Genomic DNA, 23,942 nt, shown 5'->3' with positions numbered 1-23,942 from the left:
ATTCCCTTTGTCAACCACTCTGACACTAAAAAAGTTCTTTCTAATATCTCTGTGGCTCATTTGGGCACTCAGTTTCCACCTGTGTCCCCTAGTGCGTGTGCCCCTTGTGTTAAATAGCCTGTCTTTATCTACCCTGTCGATTCTCTTGAGAATCTTGAAATTGGTGATCATGTCCCCCCTAACTCTTCTGTCTTCCAACGAAGTGAGGTTTAATTCCCGTAGTCTCTCCTCGTAGCTCATACCTCTCAGCTCGGGTACTAGTCTGGTGGCAAACCTTTGAACTCCAGTGTGTGTGTGTGTGTGTGTGTGTGTGTGTGTGTGTGTGTGTGTGTGTGTGTGTGTGTGTGTGTGTGTGTTTTTCTCATTCACAAAAACACGGGAATGAGAAAATGTCGTATTTTGGCCACAATGTTAATGGTTTAAAAATATATATACATGCGTGTGTATATGCATGTATGTATAGGGAAAGACAAACACGAAACGCGTATGTGACGTATTTTGAGCGTAGTGGTGGTGCAGGGGTAGTAGTGTCGGGGTGGGGGGTGTAGGGGTGGGGGTGTTGGGGTGGTGGTGTTGGGGTGGGGGTGTAGGGGTGGGGGTGTAGGGGTGGGGGTGTAGGGGTGGGGGTGTAGGGGTGGGGGTGTAGGGGTGGGGGTGTAGGGGTGGGGGTGTAGGGGTGGGGGGGTGTAGGGGTGGGGGGGTGTAGGGGTGGGGGTGTAGGGGTGGGGGAGGGAGGAGGGGTTAAGAAGAGGAGCTGGGTATGTCGTTGCGGTTGTTCTTGTGGTTCACTTAACACAAATAACAGCCTTACTGCCTGGCTCGCGCGCCGTTCCTGTTCATTCCAGCCCATTCCGGTCCATTCCATTCCATTCCCTGTTCGGCTTTTAATTAATGGAACCGATGGTGCATTTCCGGCCGTGGCGATTTGTTAGTCAGACTGGAGTTTGCAGGACGGGGCCGGGTTAACAAAAAAAAATATATATATATCGTGTATAGATATTGATACGACAGAAAATTTATATATATGTTCGTTAGGGGAAAAGGATGTAGTGTTTGTTTGTAGGAAGTGTTTGTGTGGGACTTTAAGGACTCGAGTATGTTTGTAATAGTTGGATATTAAGTGATGTAGATGGGTGTTTGTTTGAGCTTTAATTAAAGGTATATTTGCGCTGTGATCTTCTTTCTTATTTTTGCAAGATGGTGGTGATGGTGCTGGTGGTGGTGGTGATAGTGGTGGTGGTGATGGTGGTGATGTTGGTGGTGATGGTGGTGATGGTGGTGATGGTGGTGATGGTGGTGGTGGTGATGATGGTACGAATTAGTCGTGGAAGCCACCTCCATCCACAACTTCCAGGCCATATACGACAAAGAACTCGTCCGTCAGTAAAGTTTTAAAATACAAGTCAAAATAAGGGTAGGAGGAAGAATCTACGTTAGCTAACCACAGATAGGCAACCACTACATCAACTGGTCTCTATCATTTCAATAGACCCTACCACATCAACTGCCTCCCAACATCAATCGCTCTACCACATCAACCTTTCCATATCAACTGTTACATGTTGGGCCACTTTTACGAAGATAAATATTTCAATACCGTATATTTTTTGATATGCAAAAGAGCTTGTTACGAATTTCACAAAAATTCTCAACTAAAAATAAAATAACTGCAAGACACATGCTCTCGACAACAAATCAAAACCGACGGAATGGAAATTAAATACCAATTAAAATTAAAAAAAACAGATGGGAACTAAGGCAATGAAAAAATTTAATAAATACAAAACGTGAAGAACAACTCAGTATAGAGTAAACTAGTAATTAAACATTTTGCAAAAATAACATCCCAGTGATTTCCCCTTGTCTAAATTCGCTGGCTCACTTATTTATACTTACCTATCTATATTCCTACCTATCTACCTGTCTCCCCAACTATCTATCTAGTTGCCTATCTACCAAACTACCTATCTATCTACCCAATTACCTATTTATCTATCTAGCCACCTATCTACTTCAATACCTCCTTGCTCATCAATCATTCTACTTACCTACCTGCCTATACCTTCCTCTCTATCTGCCATTCCATCAGAACGTTCGACATACAAGCCTACCAATTTTCTTCCTTGCTTAGCTTAATATCTGCTTATTTTATATGTATTTTCTTGCTTACTTCCTTGTGGAAATATGGAAGTTAGTTCCCATGATTGGTAGAGAATTATTCTGGTGTGTGTGTGTGTGCGTGTGTGTGTGTGTGCGTGTGTGTGTGTGTGCGTGTGTGTGTGTGTGTGTGTGTGTGCGTGCGTGTGTGTGTGTGTGTGTGTGTGTGTGTGTGTGTGTGTGTGTGTGTGTGTGTGTGTGTGTGTGTATACTCACCGAGTTGTGCTTGCGGGGGTTGAGCTTTGGCTCTTTGGTTCCGCCTCTCAATTTACAATTACGCGTGCGTGTAATATGATTATAAGCCGCTTCAAATTTCCCAGACATAGAAAAGCTTAAAGAAATCATTCTTGTTAAATCTTGTTAGTTAGTTTAGTCATTTATTATGCACCCTATACCCATCCCGTGGGCGGTGGTGGAAGTGGTTACAGAGGAACATAATAGGTTCAGGAACCTATTATGTTTATTTAGCTAAGCAAGTAACATTCCTGTGAAAATAGTTACACAATTTATTTTAATACTGTACATACATATATATATATATATATATATATATATATATATATATATATATATATATATATATATATATGTATGTACACACAGAGTTACATATACATGTACACACTTACATACAAACATATACTCACATACGTACCTAAATAAAAGAAAGCTTTACACCTTTAGACTCAACAAGTAAAGTGTATTTTTTCCCACATGGTCGATGTTATCGACAACATTACAAAGTGAAGGGGAATAGTGGGGTTAAGGTTATATGGAGGTGGAGGGGTTAGGAGGGGAAGATGGTTAGAGGGAGGGGTAAGGAGGGGGGTTAGGAGGGGAGGATGTGGTGTTAGGGGGAGAGGTATGGAGGGTGTGGTTACGAGAAGGGGTTTAGGAGGGAAGGATGTGGTTAGCGGGGAGAAGTTAGGAGGGGGGGGGGTAGATGTGGTTAGGGAGGGGGCTAGGGATTATGGGAACACGGTTAGGGGGGGAGGCACGAAGCCGCAGAGCGATAGTTATCAGTTCACACGATTCGTTAGCTGCGTCGAACAACTCCCTATAACACGGATATTGGTTTTTGTAAATACTTTCTACAATTAAACGTTACACAGTTGATTTTACGTGGAAAGCTTTAAAAATATATAACTCCGACCTTTAGTTTAAAGAGGAGGAGTTCGCTCCACCCAGTACGTCTTCGCCATTACCGGAAATGGTAGCATTATATTATATATATATATATATATATATATATATATATATATATATATATATATATATATATATATATATATATATATATATATGGCACTTGGAGATATTAATAGGAGCTGCCTTGTATGGGCCAATAGGCCTTCTGCAGTTACCTTCTTTCTTATAATTCCTTTCCTCCACTTATTTTTGGTGGTCAGATGATCTGCCCAGGCGGATATAAAGGTCTGATCAGCAATCTTATCTTCATTCTACTTTGCTCTGATGAAGGCGAATTAGCCGAAAACGCGTTAAGCATTGTCTATTTTTCATATGTGGTTATTCTGCATATATATATATATATATATATATATATATATATATATATATATATATATATATATATATATATATATATAGGGGAGGCAATTAGCGCGTGGAAACCAGACTGTGATGATCTACAGGATGTGAATTCCACAAGACCTGTGTTTAGGGACCATTTTGGCAAGGATGCCTCCCCCTGCCCCCACCACCTTCACCACCTCCGTACATAACACAGCTGACTTGTATGCGCCTCTATGTCACACTCCTGTGCTTGAATAAGTCATGTATCAAGAGCACAGCCGCTAATAATATGGATGAAAATACACCAGCCGATCCAATACCTCTTATTATACACAATATACCAGACACATATTGGTCCAGCCAATAGCGGAACCATTTCTACCCTTAAGCATCGGTGCGATAGGAGTCATTATGCCAACAATAATCATAGGAAAATATACCGTAATGATGAAGTAGCCAAGGCGGAGAATAGCTACAATAATAGGGCTCGGGGTAATATATTCAGCAGTGCGTTGACGTTCGTGTGGATGCAGGACATCATTATTTCATGTGTGTTGAGAATATATTAGACAGTTAAGGGAGCATCCCGACGATAGCAGTGACGAACATTCAATTCAATAATTGCTCGACGCGCGGGTCTGACACAGCGCTGAAACTGAGCCTGAATGCTCTGTTATTAAGTAACTACAAGGTTTAAACGATGACAGGTTAAACAAACTGGAAAATGTATCGTTAGACAGGTCGCAGTGGCCTCTGAATATTCCACAAGGTTTGCCTCGTTCTGAATACAGCCAAACATCGTAGTCCACTTAACCTCTCTTGATGTGTGTACACATGAATATTGTATCTGTGGAACTATGTGTATACAAACATCTGTCATGTTCTGATACTACTGCAAGGTTGGCTCTCTCAAGCCTAGTACGGTGACTAAAGAGGGGGGAGGGGACGGTGACCAAAGGGGGAGGGGGACGGTGACCGAGGAGGGGGGGGGGACGGTGACCAAGGGGGACAGTAAGCAATCAGAAACTGTGATGTACTGAGAACCGAGTGGAACCTAAAACGCGACTGCTATTAAAATTAAAGACTACTAATCGAAACAAAGAAATAAAAACAGTCACCAACATGAAGCAAGTCAACAAAAACAGCCACCAATATGAAGAAACAGTCAACAAAAACAGCCACCAATATGAAGCAAGTCAACAAATACAGTCACCAATATGAAGCAAGTCAACAAATACAGCCACCAATATGAAGCAAGTCAACAAATACAGTCACCAATATGAAGCAAGTCAACAAAAACAGCCACCAATATGAAGCAAGTCAACAAATACAGCCACCAATATGAAGCAAGTCAACAAAAACAGCCACCAATATGAGGCAACAGTCAAGAAAAACAGCCACCAATATGAGGCAACAGTCAAGAAAAACAGCCACCAATATGAAGTCAACAAAAACAGCCACCAATATGAAGCAAGTCAACAAAAACAGCCACCAATATGAAGCAAGTCAACAAAAACAGCCACCAATATGAGGCAACAGTCAAGAAAAACAGCCACCAATATGAAGTCAACAAAAACAGCCACCAATATGAAGCAAGTCAACAAAAACAGCCACCAATATGAGGCAACAGTCAAGAAAAACAGCCACCAATATGAAGTCAACAAAAACAGCCACCAATATGAAGCAAGTCAACAAATACAGCCACAAACATGAAGCAACACCTAACCAAAAAAAAAAAGAACACCCCAATTTGAAACATAAAAATACAAGCCAAAGTGACCGATGGAAGAGAGTAAAGGAGCGGAGGCAGCGACCAATATCAGCGGTGACCAACACCAGTCCTCGACCAGTATAACAAACAAGAAATATACAATATACAACAGTTGGTTGATATATCACAGACAAATTCATACAACTGCCTGGCTCCCGACGTGAGCATTTATTACCAGTCACCAATATAAACATGGTCTTGCCGCGTCCGCACTCGGAGCTGGAATTAGGGCGTCGAATACGTTTAAAATGCAACGTATTAAGTTAAGAAAAATAATAATTAAGGCACCGTATAATGACGTTTTCTATGCATTGGCTCGGTATGTTAGGTGGGGTGGTTGGGTTAGTACGTATCTGGTTGCTCAACAGTTGCATTTTTTACGGAGTGTCAGCTCAAGAGAGCTGGCTGGCTGATAGGTTAACTCTAACAGATCACAACTATATTGATAGGTTTAGTATACTACTTACAAGTACTTAATGCAGGCACATAATACAAGCACGCCTAGGACAGACGTGAAACTCCATTCTCTCACAACCAATCAACCAAGCAATAAGTCAGTAATAGTCTGCCAAACATACAATTAATCAACCAAGCAATAAGCCAACTAAAGCGTATCGAACAATCAGTCAGGTAATCAACCAATCACACCTGCCTGAGCTCAGACAGGAAGCTCACATAGCGCCTGACCACATCAATTATAACCCACAATAAACACAGGTAAGCGTCCGTCTCGCACCTGTGCCACTTTGGTCAAAATGAGTGACTAGAGAGAGAGAGAGAAAGAGACCCCCTCGTCCAGCGGTTACGGTCCATCATCACGCTATGCTTACTGAAGCGTGTCGGTGTGACGGGCAGCGTGTGTGGGGCCTCTATGTGACGGGTGAAGGGTGAGGCAGAGCTCTGTGACGGGGAGGGGCGGATAAGCTCCGGAACCGGTTTCTTAAGCGGTTGGTAGTATCACCTTCTGTTGGTTATGGGGATCAATGTCTCTGCGGTCTGGTCTCTGTTGCACCGAGGTCCGGTCTCTTGACCGGACCTCCTGGGTCTGGTCAGTCAGATTTGTCAGACGTAGTGGTTCGCAGTCTGAGAGGAAGGGAAGGGAACTATCAGGGGTAAGCGCCGAGCCCTTACGACTATATAGCACTAGGAAGTTGTCAGGATAAGGATTAGGGATGGGACGGGGGAAAGGAATGGTGCTCAACCACTTAGACGGTCGGGAATTGAACGCCGACCTGCATGAAGCGAGACCGAGTCTGGCAGGAGTCACAGCCCTTTTGATACTCGACGGAACACTTACATCTCCAGGACTTGGTTACCAGCGGAGAAGAGAAATGGTAGGGAGGAAAAATGGATAAATGTGAGAGAATCATATGGGAAGGAGTCCAAGGAAAGGAAGCGCACAGGGCATACTGTATGAGGAAGACGTATTGTTAAGGGCCCAGTTCGCATCCTTCCGAAAAGCCAGGCTCTGGTCGAGAGTGAAATTCGGATAACGTTTTGGTCTTATAAGGGAAGATATATTGGCTGTTTAATGGGAATTGTCGCAGTGTGTCTGAAAGTCCAGAATTCTTTGAAGTCAATAGTTGTACTCAGAGAAAAAAGTGAATTATCAAATATCTATTTGTAGGTTTGTCTTAAAGAGAGAAAGAGAGAGAGAGAGGGGGGGGGGAGGAGAATATAAAACAAACAGAGCAAAACAATCAAGCAGACAGCTATACATAAAAAAAATCAGTCAACAACAGCCGAACAGATCAAACATTATTCGTTCAAGCACACGCCGATCCACAAAGCATCATTCAACTCTACCATCTTTCTCTACCCCTCTATCACCAACTCTCTCTCTCTCTCTCTCTTTCCTTTCCACCCTCCCTTTCCCTCCTCTATCTTCCTTACCCAATCCCTCTCTTCCCCTAGTGTCATTCCGCTTGCCTGAGCTCTTTCAACATTTGCCATGTGTGGGCTCCGAGCTAAAGAATAGACTGGTAATTTCTTCAAGGTTGCCACATTTATTGCCTCTGACCACCTCAGCCAGAGACGTGAGCATTAATTAGCGCACCTGGGCACGCTCGATATAAAGGTGAGAATGCGCTCCACACCCGTCAGGGAATGGACCCTAATGAATGGTTCGGTTGGGCATAAAACTGATAAGCTTTTCATAAACGATATAAATAAACACCAGGGTCTTGGCACCGATCCGATCCTTTGCAGATAAGACAGAGGTGAGGCTTGGGATCAGAACCTGTTACGTTCATAGTTTACCTGTCACCTGCCACCAGGGGGACTTAATTACCTCGTATCAGGTACAACTTTGTAGGTTTCCCCTCGCGGTAAAATCCTCGACTTTGACACTAGTGCGATGTAGTTGCCAATTTAGAGGGAATATAATTGTGTCCATATTTTACACACAAGTTTTTTTTTTACTGTCAGGCTGCTATATTTGGACAGATCTGCTGCTTTTAGTCTTTTGCACTATATAAGAGATCTTGTGTCATATAACCAACTGCAAGGTTAAAGTTACACATTAGTGCTATTGTTGTAGGGCAAGTATGAAGCTGAGCTGGTGTAGTGAGGGGAGTATGGCTGGTGTAGTGAGGGAAGCATGGCTGGTGTAGTGAGGGGAGTATGGCTGGTGTAGTGAGGGGAGTATGGCTGGTGTAGTGAGGGAAGCATGGCTGGTGTAGTGAGGGAAGCATGGCTGGTGTAGTGAGGGAAACATGGCTGGTGTAGTGAGGGAAGCATGGCTGGTGTAGTGAGGGAAACATGGCTGGTGTAGTGAGGGAAACATGGCTGGTGTAGTGAGGGAAGTATGGCTGGTGTAGTGAGGGAAACATGGCTGGTGTAGTGAGGGGAGTATGGCTGGTGTAGTGAGGGAAGCATGGCTGGTGTAGTGAGGGAAGTATGGCTGGTGTAGTGAGGGGAGTATGGCTGGTGTAGTGAGGGAAGTATGGCTGGTGTAGTGAGGGAAACATGGCTGGTGTAGTGAGGGAAACATGGCTGGTGTAGTGAGGGGAGTATGGCTGGTGTAGTGAGGGAAACATGGCTGGTGTAGTGAGGGGAGTATGGCTGGTGTAGTGAGGGAAACATGGCTGGTGTAGTGAGGGAAACATGGCTGGTGTAGTGAGGGAAGTATGGCTGGTGTAGTGAGGGAAGTATGGCTGGTGTAGTGAGGGAAGTATGGCTGGTGTAGTGAGGGAAGTATGGCTGGTGTAGTGAGGGAAGTATGGCTGGTGTAGTGAGAGAAGCATGGCTGGTGTAGTGAGGGGAGCATGGCTGGTGTAGTGAGGGAAGGTGAGGTGCCTCTACTGTCACAATCTCCCCCATCATGTCTTTTATCTTAATATTAGAGTCTGGTGGGTACTGCCAACCGCTCAGGGCAAGGAGGAGAGCATGGAGCAGGAGTAACGAGGACAAATATAAGGCGGCGGAATAGGAGGAGGAAGAACACGATGAATAGGAATAGTGGGAGTAGAAGAATGATGAAGGGAGGAGAAAGAAGTGGAAAATTAGAAAGAGGAGGAAGAGGATATAGAGTCCGGGGCAAGAGCGCCCGTGTGCAGGAGGAACATTAAGAGTAAGGCCATCAGTGGCCGTACAAAAGTCCTGCTGTACACTCTCTGACAAAAAGTTCGCTCAAAAGCCCAGGGAATTTATTACAGGTGGCTGACTCAGTAGCCTACGGAGCAGGACGTTTAATTTCTTTGTGATTTCGGACGATCCGCACAGTAGCCGTGTGGTGGACAGCGAGGGTGTGAAGTATACACGGACCCCCTCCCCCCCACCCACCCCCCCTTACCCTCTATACACAACCCCGATTCACTCTACCCGCCCCCCCCTCTACTCTGAATAACTCCCAACCACTCTATATTTCCCCCTACCCATCTTACACAATCACCCAGCCTCCATACACTACCCTGTTGATCCATTCACCATCCCCCTTCCACACAAAACCCCCGCCCACTCTGCACTGTGGTGGTGCTGAAGGCTAGTTAAGTGGTAATGTAGTGCTATTACTGAGAGGGTTCAGTGTTCTAACTGTGTTTGGTCACGGTGGCGGCTTGTGTGAGAATATGTTTTATGGCACTTTATGGGCTTCTAAATCTCCCACGCCGGCTAACACACTTGAATCTCTTATTCATTACACCTTGAATATTTCGAGTAAATAGTTGTTAATATTTACAAAGTTATTGTTGTCAAATTTACCTGTATTGTTCCATTAGTCAATTACGGTGAATAACAGAGGTTTTAACCGTTAATGTGAGTCCAAGGCTTCCATGGAGGTGTCATCTCTGTCCCACAGGTATCCCGGGGTGCCGCTATGGCAAGTGTATTAACAAGGCCATGTTCTACCCCACAGGTGTCCAAGCTGGTGGAGGACATCTCCCGGCTGCAGGCGGCGCTCTCCGGGGTCAAGGAGGCCACAGCCGCACAGATGCACGCCATGGAGGAACAACTCGAGCAGAAGAACAGACTTATCCAACGACTCGAGTTTAAGTTGGAACACTCCAGCCTTGAGGAAGCCAAACGTGACCTCCAGTAAGTGATAATTCATAGTTGTTCTCTACGGCATAAGGTGAAGCGAGGAGTCATCGCTCTAGGCACATTCTCAGACGCATGTTAAGGTTCTACACAGTGATAACTACTAAAAAAAAAGAATCGAATACAGAAATATATTTAATTAACTTGTTAAAATTGTCTCATATTATATATATAAATATATATATATATTTATATATATGGATATATATTATATATATATATATATATATATATATATATATATATATATATGGATATATTATATTATATATATATTATATTATATATATATTATATTATATATATATTATATTATATATATATTATATTATATATATATATATATATATATATATATATATATATATATATATATATATATATATATATATATATATATATATATATATATACATATATAATATATGTGAACGCTCCTCACCCCCAGCTGGGATCAAACCAGCAATCTCTGGGCAAGATTCAGGCACCATACACTCTCCACCGCGGATACAGCGAACTGGTGGAGCGAGTTCTCGCATTGTGAGGCACCGCCAAGTACATTTGGGCCAAGAACGTAAGTACTTCCTCCCAAGCCAGCGACTGGGCTCCCATCATAGGTAACAATGTCGACTACTTTGCTTGAACAGGATCACGAGGGTCTGGTGCCTGAATCTCGCTCAGAGATTGCTGGTTCGATCCGAGGTGGGGGTGAGGAATGTTTGCATGTATATCCGCTCATGGTCCTATTCCAGTCTAGTAGTCATATACCATCACAATAAGAATATATGCATATATATATATGTATATTATATATATGCATATATATATATATATATATATATATATATATATATATATATATGCATATATATATATGCATATGCATATATATGCATATGCATATATATATATGCATATATATATATATATATATATATATATATATATATATATATATATATATATATATATATATATATATATATATGCATATATGGCTGAACCGTAGGCTTTCTCAGACTTGCAGAAAGACTTCAGTTCAGACGGAAAATAACTACGTGCACTGTAAATGTGGGATTTTCTACTATACACTTCAGTTAGACATAAATGCCAAGTAATTACAGGAGAACAGGAAATATCTGACAACTGTCGTGTTCTTCAACCTACACCTTAGACTTACTGAACGGAGTAAGCCTCTGATAACGTGCTGAAGAACACGAAAATGTACAGCCATTGTGTGTGCGTTTCTCCGAGGCTTCAGAAGATCAGGCCGAGTTACGAGGGAGGTTAAAGAACAGCTGACAAGCGGCTCCTGAGGGACCTGGAGTTACTTAATTCTCGCGCATGTTGGTGTCATAAAGCTGTCAGCACTCCTTTGATGGAAGGCACTTTATTGCCACCAGAGATTTGTCGATATCAGAGCTCCCAACAGCATGTTCCATGATCATACTGGTCGCTGACCTGGAAGGTGTTGGGTAGGTGGGGGAGTGTTATGGGTAGGTGGGGGAGTGGTGTGGGTAGGTGAGGGAGTGTTATGGGTAGGTGGGGGAGTGGTGTGGGTAGGTGAGGGAGTGTTATGGGTAGGTGGGGGAGTGGTGTGGTTAGGTGGGGGAGTGGTGTGGGTAGGTGAGGGAGTGTTATGGGTAGGTGGGGGAGTGGTGTGGTTAGGTGGGGGGGTGGTGTGGGTAGGTGAGGGAGTGTTATGGGTAGGTGCGGCAGTGATCTGAGTATGAACCGGAAAACAAAAGCATGATAGGTTAATAACAGAAGGGAAGGTAACTACCAGGGGAGGGGGAAAGCGCCAAGTCATCATGCATAAAACCTGTGTATTATCCACAAACCTACGTGACAAGAGGCCTAAAAAAATGAAATCAAAGAAGGTAGGCCTGGGAAAACTGGCAAATACGCAATAATAACTAGGCGTGAAGGGAAGGGGGAAATAGTTTAAGCCTTCCCATCACTCACTTTCTCGAGGAAATGGGCAGACTTTCTGGCGTTTCTCTGGTGGCGACATTTTATTGCATATTAATTACTGTGGTGTGTGTTTTGTGCGGCCCATTTGCCATGTTTTATTGCAGTTTTCCCTCGTTGGTCTTACTACACCTTCGCTCTTGGTAAATAATGGGTGCGGCGAGCCCGCGGATAATTCAACAAACTCATCATTTTATACCCGGGAGCTGTAAAAGAAAAAAAAGGTGTCTAAATTAGAAGGTATTGCAGGCAAAGTAGCGTGCGAGCAGATGGAACGTCTAAATGGTGGTTAATAAGTGTGGGTGATGGAGATGTGTGCCTTACTGCGAGGGTGTGGTGGTAGTGTGTGGTGGTGTGTGGTGGTGGTAGTGTGGTGGTGGTGTGTGGTGGTGGTGGTGTGTGGTGGTGTGTGTGGTGGTGGTGGTGGTGGTGGTGTGTGGTGGTGGTGGTGTGTGGTGGTAGTGTGTGGTGGTGGTAGTGTGGTGGTGGTGTGTGGTGGTGGTGGTGTGTGGTGGTGTGTGTGGTGGTGGTGGTGGTGGTGTGTGGTGGTGGTGGTGTGTGGTGGTAGTGTGTGGTGGTGGTAGTGTGGTGGTGGTGTGTGGTGGTGGTGGTGGTGGTGGTGTGTGGTGGTGTGTGTGGTGGTGGTGGTGGTGGTAGTGTGGTGGTGGTGTGTGGTGGTGGTGGTGTGTGTGGTGGTGGTGGTGGTGTGTGGTGGTGGTGGTGTGTTGTGGTGGTAGTGTGTGGTGGTGGTAGTGTGTGGTGGTGGTAGTGTGTGGTGTTGGTGTGTGGTGGTGGTGTGTGGTGGTGGTGTGTGGTGTGTGGTGGTGGTGTGTGGTGGTGGTGGTGGTGGTGGTGTGTGGTGGTGGTGGTGTGTGGTGGTAGTGTGTGGTGGTGGTAGTGTGGTGGTGGTGTGTGGTGGTGGTGGTGTGTGGTGGTGTGTGTGGTGGTGGTGGTGGTGTGTGGTGGTGGTGGTGTGTGGTGGTAGTGTGTGGTGGTGGTAGTGTGGTGGTGGTGTGTGGTGGTGGTGGTGTGTGGTGGTGTGTGTGGTGGTGGTGGTGGTGTGTGGTGGTGGTGGTGTGTTGTGGTGGTAGTGTGTGGTGGTGGTAGTGTGTGGTGTTGGTGTGTGGTGGTGGTGTGTGGTGGTGGTGGTGGTGTGTGGTGGTGGTGGTGGTGTGTGGTGGTGGTGTGTGGTGGTGGTGGTGTGTGGTGGTGGTGGTGTGTGGTGGTAGTGTGTGGTGGTGGTGGTGTGTGGTGGTGGTGTGTGGTGGTGGTGTGTGGTGGTAGTGTGGTGGTGGTGTGTGGTGGTGGTGTGTGGTTGTGTGGTGGTGGTGTGTGGTGGTAGTGTGGTGGTGGTGTGTGGTGGTAGTGTGGTGGTGGTGTGTGGTGGTGGTGTGTGGTGGTGGTGGTGTTTGGTGGTGGTGGTGTGTGGTGGTAGTGTGTGGTGGTAGTGTGTGGTGGTAGTGTGTGGTGGTGGTGTGTGGTGGTGTGTGGTGGTAGTGGTGGTGTGTGGTAGTGTTGGCGTGTGATAGTGTACGTATGTGATAGTGGTAGTGTTTGGCGGTGGTGGTGTGGTAGTGGTGATGAGGTGATACTGGTGGTGGTAGTGGTGATGGTGTGATACTGGTGGTGGTGGTAGTGGTGGTGGTGGTGGTGTGGTAGTGGCGTCATGCTTACACAACAGTGCTTAGCTAAAACTGATTGCGAGAAAGTGAGATTCTAGCTCTTTATCCGTAGCCAATATACTTTGTTCTTAACGTTGCATTATAACTGACCTATCCTGACCTTTGAATTCTTTATCAAATCTAACGTTAAACTTGTGGCCAAAAATCGCTTCTACAACCTCTCTTTCAGGCCATTCCACTTATTGCCCACCCGTCCAGGGTCCGAATATTTCATGATATTTCTTTGATTCCTGTGTTTCCAGCTTCAAATTGTAACCTCTTGTTTTAAAAAGGCTGCCCCCTTCCCCCTTTGTATCATATACGTAGTGATCACATTCCCTCTTCATCCCTCAAGGGTTGTGAGATGGTATTGTGATAGTGATGTGATTGTCTGATTCTCAAGATGGTAATGATGATCGGTTCCACAGTACACTCCTTAAAGACACAAGGCAGAGTACAGTTGGCTGATGGTGTTCAACAGAGGCACGTTCCTCCTGCTGGGAATATTTAGAAACTTGCCTTTGGCAGAACCTTCTGCCGTTCCAAGCTATTTACTGATCCATATTTTGCCGTGGAGAAGCCCTGGGTAATGGTGTATCGCTTTGTTGTGGTTGATGCATTTCCCTCTCTTTCTCCCTACCCTTGCCCCCCCTTCCCACATCCCTCAACCCCTCCCCGCATCTTCAACCACTCTCCATCTCCCCCTTCCCTCCCTCCCTCCCTCTGTTCCACCCATCAATTTCTCGTCGCGCCAGCCACATACAACAACAGGGACACAGTGAGACATGACAAGTAAAGCCATCAACCTCCTCCAAAGTTATGCGCTTCAAGTATGCGCACCAATGGGGAGGTCCCCTAACACGTCGCATTTGGTGTTAATTGCAGGTAGCTGGCATGACATCCTCCTTGGTCCTTACCTGTGCCTTGGGAGCCAGGTAGAGCAACGAGGTATCGACAGGGCCAAACACCATGATTATTTTCAACGATGTGATTAATTATAGAATTGATGAGGTAGGATCGATTCCAATTAGAGAAGATGATTTGTAGTCTTACGATCAATAGGTGTGGTAATTTTGCATTCAGCAAACCTCTTGTATAGCTAAGTAGCTATCAATATTTATATCCTTCATGGATTCTAATTCGATTTTGCTGACGTGAGGCCGTAATGAAATTTCATAAATGATATTGCATAATTAGGTACACATAGGTATGTATACGTATATGTTCATACACTCTCACTCGCACGCACGAGCACACACACACACACACACACACACACACACACACACACACACACACACACACACACACATACGCAAACACGCACGCACGCGCGCGCACACACACACACACACACACACACACACACACACACACACACACACACACACACACACACACACACACACACACAAACCCGTTCAAATGCTAGACTATCCAAGCACACCTAGGCGAGTACACTCTTCTCCCTCTCCACTTAATTCACCACAGAACTCTCCCTTGTTTTTCTTCCACACCTGCCCCGCTTGTCTGTTTTTTCTCACCCGCATACCTTCCTCACCCCCAAGTCTCTCCTCCACTTTCTTTAGCTCCTCCTCCTCTTCCATATACGTCTCTTCCTTCTCGTTGCCTCTGTCTCTGCTCGTTCCTTTTCTCTCCACGACATGCTTACATTATTTACCTGCTCCTTTTCATTCCACTAGTCTCTCATGCCTTCCCCCCCTTCCCTGTACTGATCTCTTCCTCCCTCCCACTACGTCCCTTCTACCACTATGCCTCCTAAAATTTTTTATCTCGAATCTTTTACTTTTCCACTCTCCCCTTTCCTGTTTTCCTGCCATTTCTGCGACTTAGTTGTAGTGCAGGAGGAGGAGGAGGAGTAGCAAAGGGAAGGAGAAGGAGGAGAATAAGAAAAGCGGGTGGAGGGAGGAAGGAATGTTAGCAGAAAGGAGAGAAGGGGAAGAAAGATGCAGCAATTTGTCTGCATATTGGCACCCCAAAGATGGCACGAGAACTGAAGAGTATCTTTGGCACTTGTGAGCATTCAAATGTGAGGGGGAGATGGAGGGGGTGACAGTGAGTGACAGAGTGACATCCCCTCCCTCCCTGTTCAGTGTGACGATGCCTCCTTGTTCAACGACAGCGGCATTGTTACAAGATCTGGAGAGAGTTTACATCACGCTTTACGTAAATGTTTTAGAACCTCTTTCTTAAGGAAACTCTTAACACGATGCAATGCAAGTTGTTCAACACTTCTAATTCCTTATTCGTTTTAGGGTTGTGTTTTGGTTATTCAGGATAAACCCCTTAAACACGGAGAAAACCTCAGGAAAACTGTACGGCTTGTCAAGATCATATTGTACGCAGGTCCTTCTATCTTGCACCCATTGTCAAGTCCACATTGCAAGCAGGTCCTATCATCTGTGACGAGCAAGATCAAAGCCGCAGTGGGCACGTGAGGAGCAATATAGTGTACTCCGCCGTGCTGGTTATCAAAGAGGCTCCCTAGACGAGTGGGAAGCACGCACCATTATTTATACCAATTGGAATATGGCTCTTGTCGATATATGGCCATCCCCAGGGGGTCAGAGTCAATGTTTGTCTTGTTGACTCGTGCCAGAACCCACGCACGCACGCGCACACACACACACACATTTGTATGTAAAACGTTGTATGCGAGAATGTGTTTATAAGTGTACTTACCAAGTTTGCCCTGTGTTAACGGGAGGTTTTGAGCTTCGGTTGATTGGTGCCGCCGCAGAAGCTTCAATCATGAATGAGTTGGAGAGTTTATTGAGGGAAGGACGATGGGTGTTGTGTATGGATGTTAACATGAGTGTAGGGTTGAGTATTTATGGTTATGGCCTACGTGTTCGAGTGCCTGAGTGAGCGGTTGTGGGGCTGGGTATGTAATCGGTCATGAGTACGAGTGTGTAAATTGTACGTGAGCGCCAATGTGAATACGATGGCCGATATGCGTCAGTGCCTGGGTGAATGTGCAAGAATGCTTGAATGAAAGCCAATGAGTATTGGTGCTTGCACAAATGAATGCCAGTATGAGTTCTGGAATTTATGTCGTTATTTATCGGAGTCTTGAGTCAATGGCAATTCTCGAGTGAATGCCAGTGTGTATGGGCGCATCAACAACTGCCACCTCGTGTGAGTGCTTCAATGACTAGCCGATTGTATGGGTGTTTGAATACTAGTGTGTGCGTGAGTGAGTGCCTGTGAATGAGAATGAGTATCTTCAGGTGAGTGTCTGAATGAAAGACTGGAATAACCCACGCCTGGAATGACACCCACCTGACATGACACCCACCTAGTATGACACTGGGATGACGCCTACCTTTCATGACACTGACATGACTCGCCTGGCATGAGCCGCACCTGGCGTGACACCTTCCTGACATAACTCAACCAAATGTCAAACTTCTACCAGTTTAAAGCACCTGCGAGATTGTCTATAAAAATAATAACCTTGGATTGTGAAGCTGCGAATCTCACAAACTATTTAACAAACGTAAACAAAGCCGCCATGATTGTTGAAAGATGTACAGGTTTCGTAAGTGGATACGTCTGAATGAATCTTGGTTTAACCATAAATTTACATGGACTCCCTTTGGCATTACTCATATAATTAGAGGCCCTTCAGTGGCCACTTTTTATACCGAGCTTGTCTCGTAGTCTGAACCCTTCCGTGGATTAACTTTAATATTACGTACGCTTTCATGGCCTAATCCTTGATATTACGTACGCATCCGCGGTATAACCCTCGATATTACGTACGCTGGCGTGATTTAACCCCTAAATTATTCTCGCTTCCGTGGCCCTCGATATTACGTACATTTCCTTTCTGATAACAGCGACAATGCTAAGGTTCTCAGAGCCAAGATGTCTTCCACGCATAACCCGGCAACTGTGAACGCACACTGGCACGGTGCCAGTGTTGTGGGAGTTGTCGTTCACAAGTGCCAGTGTTGTGGACGCTACCTGGATGAAGTTCTGGGAGTTCTACTCCTCAAGCCCGGTCCAGAGTTGTGAGAGCTTGGTCCAACAAGCTGTTGCTTGGAGCAGCCCGCAGACCCACATATCCACTACAGCCTGGACGTTACCCCTCGCCAACTTCATTATCTATTAACTTTCTGATCACATACACTGCCCTTGACACACCTCGATTATACGCCAGTTCTACGCACTCCAGATACAAGAAACGTTTAAGTTCTTAAATATGAAAAAGTCAATCATCGTGATTTTTATCGGATAATATGTATTGTAGACATTTAAAAAAAAGTCCTAAGCCAAGATTCTCTGCTTAGACAGACTCGATTGGACGTCATCCAGACCAACCATCTTTTAGGGTTGGACTGGTGACGTGCCGTCGTCGCCAGGGACCTGGAGCCAATATATAACGCTGCTCGCTAATCATGGCACTAAAGTGCGGTGATTCACTTGACTTCCGGAGCGTTACCTTCCCTGGTGGCGTTCGTGTGTAGCGGCTTGATTGCACCTGGAGGAGTACTGTCGACTTACCTGGTGGTGGAGGGCCGACTACACCTGGAGGGTGAGCGTGGAGGGCCGACTACACCTGGAGGGCGAGCGTGGAGGGCCGACTACACCTGGAGGGTGGGCGTGGAGAGTCACCTGGAGGGTGAGCGAGGAGGGCCGACTACACCTGGAGGGTGGGCGTGGAGAGTCACCTGGAGGGTGAGCGAGGAGGGCCGACTACACCTGGAGGGTGGGCGTGGAGGGCTGACTTCACCTTGGCGTCAGTGATGTGGAGGAGGAAGCACCCAGCCTCCATCCCTCCACCTCCCTCGTGCAAACCCTGAGGGAAAAGAAAATTTGACTAATGAGAAATATAATCGCTGTGAAGATCAGATCAAAGGGCTGCGATGTAACTAGATAAGAAGAGCACACACAGACACACAGACATGTAACATGCATACAGTCTCTTGCTCCTCTCTCTCCGCCTTCATGAATATGTCAACAGCATAGACGTATTGTATTATGAAGAAACTGCCTCGTTGGGGGAAGGGGGAGGGAGGGGGATTAAAGAGGGGGGGAGGGAGTGGGATACAGAGTGCAGGGGTAGCTGTTGGAGATGAAGGAGGGGGGGGGGGGAGGGAGGGAGGGGTAAAGGAAGGAGATGAGAAGGGTGGGATAGGAAGGGGGGGCTTCTTAAACCATTCATCAACTGGTGTTCACGGCGCGTGGAGCCGCTTTATATACTAGTGAGCCTTTATCTCTCCCGTGTTCACATACCGAGCATCTCCATCTTCACCCTCCCAGCCTCACTTTCATCTTTCCTTGAGCACTAGTGAATCGAAGACGCTGCTGCTCCCTCCCCCGCCTTCCCCTACCTGTCTGCCTCCCTCCCTCCTTACCTACCTGCCTCCCTCCTTCCTCTATCTGCCTCCTTGCCTATCGGCCTGCATTCTTGCCTGCTCCTTTGGGACGTTGTCCAAAATGGAAATGATAGTACTGGTTGTGATGGTGAACTGAGAATGTCGGTGCTGACAGTGGTTATAGTCATAACACTGTACCTGGGGTTGTGATAGTGACTGATAATGCTGACGGTGATGCTGCCTCTATGGTGGCTATAGTAGTGGTAATGATTGTGGTAGTGATAATATTGGTAGTGATGGTTGTGGTGGTGGTAGTGATGGTTGTGGTGGTGGTACTGATGGTTGTGGTGGTACTGATGGTTGTGGTGGTGGTACTGATGGTTGTGGTGGTACTGATGGTTGTGGTGGTAATAATGATGCTGAGTAGATAATGATTGTTCTAAGAGTAAAAGATACGGTTGTGGTTGTAATGGTGGTTGTGATTTTGTGGTAATATCAGTGTTGGGGTGAGTGACGAGAGAACAGGATGAGGGAAATATTTTACAGGGTCTTAAAAGAATGCAAGGAACAACTTAGAAAGCCCTTATCACAGGAACACGATTGGCAATATAAACATCTTGCTTAATTAAAATCCATAATGTTTCCAATACTCATACGTTTTCATCAACAGATTTAAAATACAAAAAAATCGAATTAAAATTAACAAACAACTTACAATCAAAACATAATTACATTCTTAAGAGACGAAAATGACAAGTTCTTAAAAAAGAAAACACGAAACGGAAAAAAATATCAAAATCTGATCAAGAAAAAATATCAGTATTGATCAGTATCTTAGGATACTGATCAAACGAAGTAAGATTCTATAACATTCAATACTAACAATAAGGACTCAATAAAAATCACAATTACGATCATAAAGAATAAAAAATTCTATGCAAGACCAAATTAAATCAATCAATAAAGAATTACACATGTCACACATTCTAAAGAAACCCAAATATTATAAAATAATAGACACCTAATTGTTATATTCAGTTTCACAATTAAACAGAACATTATAAGGCCCATCATACTTCAAAAAGAGCACCAAAAACACAAATCAAGGGGAAACTAAACAATTACAGAATATAATGACCCGCAAATGAAACATACACAGAACAAACACTTGATGACATTTTACATAGTATACAATTGGACAGCTGACGCATTATTGTTTAACAGAAACCGCAGCTCCCTGATATATAAAGACTCCATAATTCACAGGTCAACGGGCTCACCATAGCCCGTGCTACATGGACACTGCGTTCTGAGTACCTAAATCTAAAACAACAACATCACAGGTCAGACGGTCCGTTCACACAGGAGTCCAAAATTTTGAAGTGGGACTCGTGTATACAATGACCACTCTCGTGACAGAGGTTCCTAATTGCTGAAAAAGTTGGCTTCATGAATGGAAGGTCAGTCCTAAAAGTTATCCTCCTGTGCTCCAGTATCTTAATTTTGACGTTCCCAATAAATCTTCCCACATATCCCGCGTTTTACATGTATAAATGACAAGTTGTTAAAAAACAAAACACGAAAAGAGGAAACATTTAGATGTATATACAATGCTATATTTTAGTATCGTATATATACTAGTATATTTTTTCTTAGGACAGGCCTTTCATATATATATATATATATATATATATTATATATATATATATATATATATATATATATATATATATATATATATATATATATATATATATATATATATATATCCGGCTGTGGCTGGGTCTTTCTCCCCTTTCCTCACCACCCCCCCAACCTCTCTTATCACTTTTCCTTCTCCCCTTCTCTTCCCATCTTCCCAGCGACCTTCATCAGCATTCATTCTAACACACAGTTAATATGCTAGACGAATCGTAGTGAGCATAGATATTTTTACTGAGACTGGAAATTAGTGGAATTTGACATTTAATGAAAAGAGGGGACATGGCTCGACCCCGACCCCACTATGTGCTGCCCGTAACCCAGACCATTCACCCTGCAAAGTTTCGTGAGGCTAGCCCCTAGCGTGTGGCCGCTTACTATAGACAGAGACAGTCTCTCTTATAGGTATATTAATAAGAATTTGATAATTATTTAATTTAAACGTTAAAAAAGTTATATCTGGAGACTGTACGTCTCCGAGAGTATACTAGACTTGGTGTAAACAAAAGCCCACTTCCTTAACAAGGGGTCATGGTGATGAGTCGTCATATTTGGTGTCTATTTCTTGGCAATTAAACGTCCACTCTGCAATATTAATGAAGCAGACGCTTATGCGTGGCTTCTCTGAATACGCCGAGACACGCATACGCACGCTCGAAACATTCTACCCAACTAAATATAAACAAAAGAACGCCACCCTGAAATAGCGCGCGAGTTTATCAACCCTTCCGGCCTCCCCCGCCCCACCAACCCGGCTCTTTGTCTCCCGGACTTCATCCTTTCCCCCCATCGGTCAAAGCGCCCCGATAACTGCCGATACGCCCCGATAGACATCCGATAATCCTTTCCCGCGGCTAGAACTCCTGTCGACGGAAACAAGAGCGAGTTATTTAACGAGTTGTTGGACGAAGTTGATCCACCGCTAGGAAATCAAAAGACCCGTTCAGGCTGATAATTCTCAGGGTTTCCCGAGCACTGATAACTTCTCCGTTTTCTATCAGTTTTTGGCAGGGGTCTTGAAGCTCTCTATGACGTAATTCACGGCCTGTTTAGTCAGTATTCTCTAATATGACGACAAATATTTTGTAATTTTAGGTTAAAACAGAGGAATTATTTACGTTTTACTGACGTTTTAATAGAGATATTAGTAATGGTGAAATTCTTGGAGTTTTGAGTTGATAACTTCATGTTTTCTGTCAAACGGTTTAATTTCTATAGTGCTTATACTTTGATATCGAATAATTTCTCTTACATATTCTCCATGGGTTTCACTCCGAATAACATCATTTAAATTAGACACTTATTCAACCGTTAGGCTTCAAATAAAGAATTTATTAATCGAAATGACATGTCTTGCGCGTGCCACAGACAGCGAACTCGTAGACAGAAGATGAATTTGTCCGTTTAAGTATATTGCATACTGTCACTTTTCCTGTCCACGTGAATGATCGCACTCCCCCGTGACTCGGACTTACGCAACCACCTATGACATTCATCATCGTTACTGACATACTGACTTATGTTTTTTTGTTTGTAACTGTTGCGCCGTGTTTTGGTGGCGTCTTCGTTGGGGACACGAGCAAAGAGTTTCCCCTTTTAGTTATCATTATGACACACACGCTCGGGGGTCGTAGTCCGAATGGCTCGGGTTCGATTCCCGGCGGAGGCGGAAACAAATGGGGGAGAGTTTCTTTCACTCTGATGTCTTGTTCATCTAGCAATAAATAGGTACCTGGGAGTTAGACAGCTGCTACGGGCTGCATCCTGGGGATGTGTGTGTGAGAGAGAGAGAAATATATGTAGATATAATAGAAGAAAAGTAAACTGGTTAGAAAGACGGGGTCCAAGATCTAAATAGCTCTATTCTGCAGACACAAAAAGTAAATACACACACACACACCCTTACTCTCTATTTCTGTGGTAGTATCCCCTGTTTCCCCTCTGCTTCTTCCTTACATCCCCTCTCTCTGTGTGGCAGCTTCTCCCCTCTGCAGTCCACACTGACTTGTTTTCAAAGCCCTGCTTCCATACACTTATATAATATTCAACCCGTCATCACGTTCATATGTTTAGCTCGTTTATTCCACACACCCCCATACCCATCCTGTGAGCGGTGGAGTAAAAGGTTAGAAGCATATAATGGACTTAGTAGTTAAGCGCCAACAGGGATATGTATTTCAGATGCCGACAATAACTCACAATAACGTAGCTGAAAATTAGACACCCAACCCACATACTGGAAAAAAATGATTAAACAAAAAGGTATAAACCCATGGGGATTGGGAGGCCGAAAATAAAAATCCAACCAGCTTCGAACCTAACTTAATTTTGGCCTAACTTTTACTAGGAATATGTTCTTTGTAATTTAATTTTTGTACTAAATTGTTGACTTACAATTCAGACTCTTTAAGATGTACATATAGTTATAGCACAAACATGAAGATGGGGTACCTAGTGTGTGTGTGTATATATATATATATATATATATATATATATATATATATATATATATATATATATATATATATATATATATATATATATATATATATATATATATATATAGTTACCAGTGGTTATCGTTCTTTATTCGTTCTTCTTTGCGCCCTGATTTGCCTTTCCTCCTCTTCCTCTCTTCCCATTTCTTGTTTCTTCCTTCTTCTTTACCCTCTCCTCGGGTTATTTCCCCAATTTCAATTTTCCCGTTTCTTCTCATCCTCATTTACCCTGTTCTCTCTTTGCTCACACGTTTCTCTCCCTTATCCTATCTTCGCTTCCGTTTCTTCTAATTTCCTTTTTTCTCCGATATCTCTCCTTCTTTCCCTTCTCTCTATTTTTCTCCAATACATTTACTCTCTCGCCAATTGCCTCCTCTTCTTTTTTACTCTTCGTACCCTCAATCTCCTTCTAGCTTCTCTCTATCCTCGTCCATCTACTCGTTTCATCTCATCCCTCCATCTCCCTTCTAACCCTCACTTTCCTGCTCCTGTTTTCTCTCACCGTCTCCCTTCTCACCGCCCTTATCCACCCCCCTCCATCCTCCCCTCACTGGCGGATGCAGTAGGGCGCTAAGAACAATCTCCCAGTTGAGATTGGTCTCAATAGATGGCGTGGTTTATCAACCATTCTACTCGACCTGGCAGCCGACTTAGCGTGTCAACCAATCAATTTGTAGTTTTTCCGCCCCGTGTGTAAGAACCCACGGAGCACTGAAAGAGAAGTTTTAGCCGGGAGATTTAGTTTTTTCTATCTTTTCCTTAAGTTTCG

At 44.4% G+C, this 23,942-nt stretch overlaps 1 protein-coding gene and 1 long non-coding RNA gene across 14 annotated transcripts in view; one reads left to right on the top strand and one right to left on the bottom strand.

Annotated features, from left to right (window-relative positions):
* Positions 1–18,457, bottom strand: part of LOC138365532 (uncharacterized) — a 565,144-nt gene extending 546,687 nt beyond the window's left edge. Inside the window, exon 1 of the long non-coding RNA XR_011228904.1 lies at positions 18,160–18,457. This is a non-coding gene — a long non-coding RNA (uncharacterized lncRNA). The remainder of the gene's footprint in view (positions 1–18,159) is intronic.
* Positions 1–23,942, top strand: part of LOC123772554 (homeobox protein, cut) — a 589,385-nt gene that overhangs the window by 362,439 nt on the left and 203,004 nt on the right. For 10 of the 13 annotated variants that reach the window (XM_069325906.1, XM_069325910.1, XM_069325908.1 and 7 more), the window contains 2 exons: positions 9,816–9,994; positions 10,446–10,571. In XM_069325906.1, coding sequence (XP_069182007.1) covers positions 9,816–9,994; positions 10,446–10,571 — 305 coding nt within the window. The remainder of the gene's footprint in view (positions 1–9,815; positions 9,995–10,445; positions 10,572–23,942) is intronic. The other 3 variants (XM_069325909.1, XM_069325911.1, XM_069325912.1) reach the window with 1 other exon arrangement.

This window comes from Procambarus clarkii, chromosome 17 (assembly GCF_040958095.1).
Source record: "Procambarus clarkii isolate CNS0578487 chromosome 17, FALCON_Pclarkii_2.0, whole genome shotgun sequence".
In the NCBI taxonomy this organism is placed as follows: domain Eukaryota; kingdom Metazoa; phylum Arthropoda; class Malacostraca; order Decapoda; family Cambaridae; genus Procambarus; species Procambarus clarkii.
Note: the sequence above shows the minus strand (reverse complement) of the source record. Positions and strands in the feature narration are given on the sequence as shown.